The following is a 3,657-nucleotide window of genomic DNA, read 5'->3' as shown; positions in this document are numbered from 1 at the left end:
TTTTTTTTTTTTTTTTTTTTGAGACAGAGTCTCACTCTGTCTCCCAGCAGGCTCCCTGCAGCCTCAACCTCCTGGGTTCAAACCATCCTCCTATCTCAGCCTCCCCAGCAGCTGAGACTACGGGTGCACCACCACACTCGGCTAATTTTTTTTTTTTTTTTTTTTGAGACGGAGTCTCACTCTGCAGCCCAGGCTGGAGCGCAGTGGCGCCATCTCGGCTCACTGCAAGCTCCGCCTCCGGGTTCACGCCATTCTCCTGCCTTAGCCTCCCGTGTAGCTGGGACTACAGGTGTCCGCCACGACGCCCGGCTAAATTTTTGTATTTTTAGCAGAGATGGGGTTTCACCGTGTTAGCCAGGACGGTCTTGATCTCCTGTACTCGTGACGATCCGCCCACCTCGGCCTCCCAAAATACTGGGATTACAGGTGTGAGCCATTTTTCAGATTTTTAGGATACAGATTTCTTAGAACATCTGATAGGTGGTGTTATCTTATCATTCTCAATACCTTACCAGTGTGTTATATATGTTTTGTGCTTTGGAGTTTTCATTAAGAATCACTGCTCCCAGTCTATCATGTCTTTTTTAAAAGGCTGATCTGTTGTTTATTTTCCTATTCACCAATTCCTTTGAGCCACATGGGCTGGGTTGAAACAACACAGTTTTACTCAATTTTTTAGAAAACTAAAGCCTGTATTCAGCTTTCCTTCCTTTTTCTATCATGTCTTACATTTGGTGTTCACGTGTTCTTAGGCTTCTCCTGGTTGTGATGCGCTTTCAGATTTCATGACCTTCACAGAGGACTGGTCAGGTGTCCTGCAAAGTGGTTTTTTTTTTTTTTGAGATGGAGTCTTGCTCTGTCGCCCAGGCTGAGTGCAGTGGTGCAATCTCAGCTCACTGCAACCTCTGTCTCCTGGGTTCAAATGATTCTCCTGCCTCAGCGTCTCGAGGAGCTGGTACTACAGGTGCGTGCCACCACACCGAGCTAATTTTTTGTATTTTTAGTAGAGACGGGGTTTCGTAATCTTAGCCAGAATGGTCTTCATCTCCTGACCTTGTGATCCGCTGGCCTCGGCCTCGGAAAGTGCTGGGATCACAGGCGTGAGCCACTGCGCCCGGCCGCAAGATATTCTTCTGCTCCGGTTTGTGCGGTGTTTCCCTCATGCTCACGCTAGGGCCGTGGACTGGGATGGTGAGGTGCTTTCTCAGGCCATCCTATTAATGAGGTCTCGCGTGTTGACCATCTCACCCAGTTCTGGGGCACGGACAGGTGCTCCCTGGAGTGTGGCTGTGGTGTGTGTGCAAGTGTGTGCCTTAGAGAGAGACACATCTGCATCCTTGGGAAATCATACTTGGTTTTAATTCTATTTAATTAAATTTTATGGGAAGACCGCTATGCTTTCACTTCAAAGCTGAATTCCTTACACTATCCATGATTTTATATTTTCATTTGAGACTGTCGGGCCCTTTATCTCTTCTCCGAAGCCACGACTGGCTCGCTCAGAGAAAGTTTCACCTGCCTTCCGGAATGTAAACTATTAAATGAGTTCACTTTCTCTCACAACCCATGACTCCGCGGCCACATCCTTCCCAGGGAGCTCTTAATATTCTTCTGAGAATACGCCAAGAACCACAAGACTTTCTCAGTCCCTCTGGAAGCAATGGAAACGGACTGTTTCACAGCCTGCCACATCCTGCATTGGCAAAACCGTCCCCTCCGGGGCCTGCCAGCACAAAGGATACCGGCAGAGAGCTCGGCCCCGCATTGCACGACGGAGTGCGGGGCTGCAGGGATCCACCTGGGAGGTGGCCGTGGCGCGGCAGGGGCTTGGTTTTGGATCTGCCGCGTGTGTTCTCCATACTGAAGATCACTTCTATTCATCCGGTGCAGGTCTAAGCCGCAACGGGCTCCGTCAAGCACCCCAGGAACGCACAGTTCTGAGAGCCCGCCCGGGTCTTCCTTCTGCACCCGCGAAGCCCCTGCGGGGGCCTGGAAATCCCAGGTCTCGCTCCCCCAGCGCACCCTAGGAGCCGGGCGCACGTCGGCTGAAGCGGCGCTTCCAGGCGGGCGCCGGGCTCCAGCGCCCCAGGACCGCGTCCGCAGGAGGCTCCCGGCCGCAGGCTGCGGGCAAGGCGAGGGCTGCGGGGCGCGCGGGGCGGGCCTGGACCGAGAGAGAAAGTCAGCCGGGGAAGCGCGCACACCGAAGCAGGCCCCTCCAGCCGCTGGGAACGGAGAAAAGCCGTGGCGGCGGCGAAGCGCCGGACGCACCTGTGATTCCCGGGCCGCTCCGGGAACCCGAGTGCCAGAACGCGGCGCAGCGGGGCCCAACCGGGGGAGCACCCGCCCGAGCAGCGCTCCCCCGGCCCGGGCCCCGTCCCCTACCCTGACCCGGACGCCCCCACCTGCGACCGCCATCTCCGCCCGCCTCCCCCACCCGCCCGCCCGCCCGCCCGCCCTACCTCGCCGCTTGGCACGCACGATGCCCTTCTTCTGCAGCACGAACGTGGACCCGTTCACCAGGCTCGACACCACGGCCACGCCCAGGCCGAGCGACACGGCGGCGGGGCTCGGGCTACGCGCCCCCTCCCCGGCCGCCGCCGCTGCCGCAGCTGCAGTCCCCATTCCGCCCGCGCCCGCCCTCCGAGCCTGCGCCTGCGCGCCGCGCCCCGTGGGGCGGGAGGGGGTGACCGCGAGGCGCGGGCGGGAGGCGAGGGGAGGGGGAGGAGCGGAAGAGGGGCGGGGGCGGGACGGGGGTGCCGGGCCTGGCGTCTAGGGCTGCGGGGACGGCAGTGGCACGGGAGGCGGCGGCAGTGAGGGGCCGGGGAAGCGCTGGGTGGGGCAGGGGTTCCCAGATTTCGCAAATGCAAATGCAGGACTCCGGGTTAAGTTTCCAGCGCGGAGAAACACGCGTACTTTCTGAGCGGGCTCCCTGCAACATCCGGGCGGCGGAGCGCGGCAAGACGCACACGCGGACAGCGCTCCCCGCACAGCCTCCAGCCCGGGCCGGCCCAACCTCCCGGAGCGCGAAGCCCCGCGAGCAGCTGCGGAGTTCGAAGGGGAGCCCCGGCCGTGGGCGTTCCTCCTCCGCCCTTCTTCACGCCAGAGCCAGCTCCGCTGGGGCTCTGGGCTTGTGCTCCCACCGTCTGATTTCCTCGTTTTGATGAACTACAACAAAATTACAGAAAGCTTGAAAAATAGGAAAAAATTGGCCGGGCGCGGTGGCTCAAGCCTGTAATCCCAGCACTTTGGGAGGCCGAGACGGGCGGATCACGAGGTCAGGAGATCGTGACCATCCTGGCTAATACGGTGAAACCCCATCTCTACTAAAAAATACAAAAACTAGCCGGGCGAGGTGGCGGCGCCTGTAGTCCCAGCTACTCGGGAGGCTGAGGCAGGAGAATGGCGTGAACCCGGGAGGCGGAGCTTGCAGTGAGCTGAGATCCGGCCACTGCACTCCAGCCTGGGAGACAGAGCAAGACTCCGTTTCAAAAAATAAAAAGAAAGAAAGAAAAATAGGAAAAAATTATTTTAAAGTGACTCAATTCCACAACCCTCACCTAATTATTAGTATTTAAGGTGTCTTCCCATATGTATACATACTTTTACATGTTTCCGATTACAATATACGAAACTTCCTTTTAATTTAATATTATATCA

General features: G+C 57.5%; 1 protein-coding gene across 1 annotated transcript in view; it reads right to left on the bottom strand.

Annotated features, from left to right (window-relative positions):
* NIPA1 (NIPA magnesium transporter 1) overlaps positions 1-2,645 on the bottom strand; it is a 34,476-nt gene extending 31,831 nt beyond the window's left edge. Inside the window, exon 1 of the mRNA XM_026447199.1 lies at positions 2,460-2,645. Coding sequence (XP_026302984.1) covers positions 2,460-2,622 — 163 coding nt within the window. The 5' untranslated portion in view covers positions 2,623-2,645. The remainder of the gene's footprint in view (positions 1-2,459) is intronic.
* Between the last annotated feature and the right edge of the window lie 1,012 nt (positions 2,646-3,657).

Source organism: Piliocolobus tephrosceles, chromosome 6 (assembly GCF_002776525.5).
Source record: "Piliocolobus tephrosceles isolate RC106 chromosome 6, ASM277652v3, whole genome shotgun sequence".
Taxonomy (NCBI): Eukaryota; Metazoa; Chordata; class Mammalia; order Primates; family Cercopithecidae; genus Piliocolobus; species Piliocolobus tephrosceles.
Note: the sequence above shows the minus strand (reverse complement) of the source record. Positions and strands in the feature narration are given on the sequence as shown.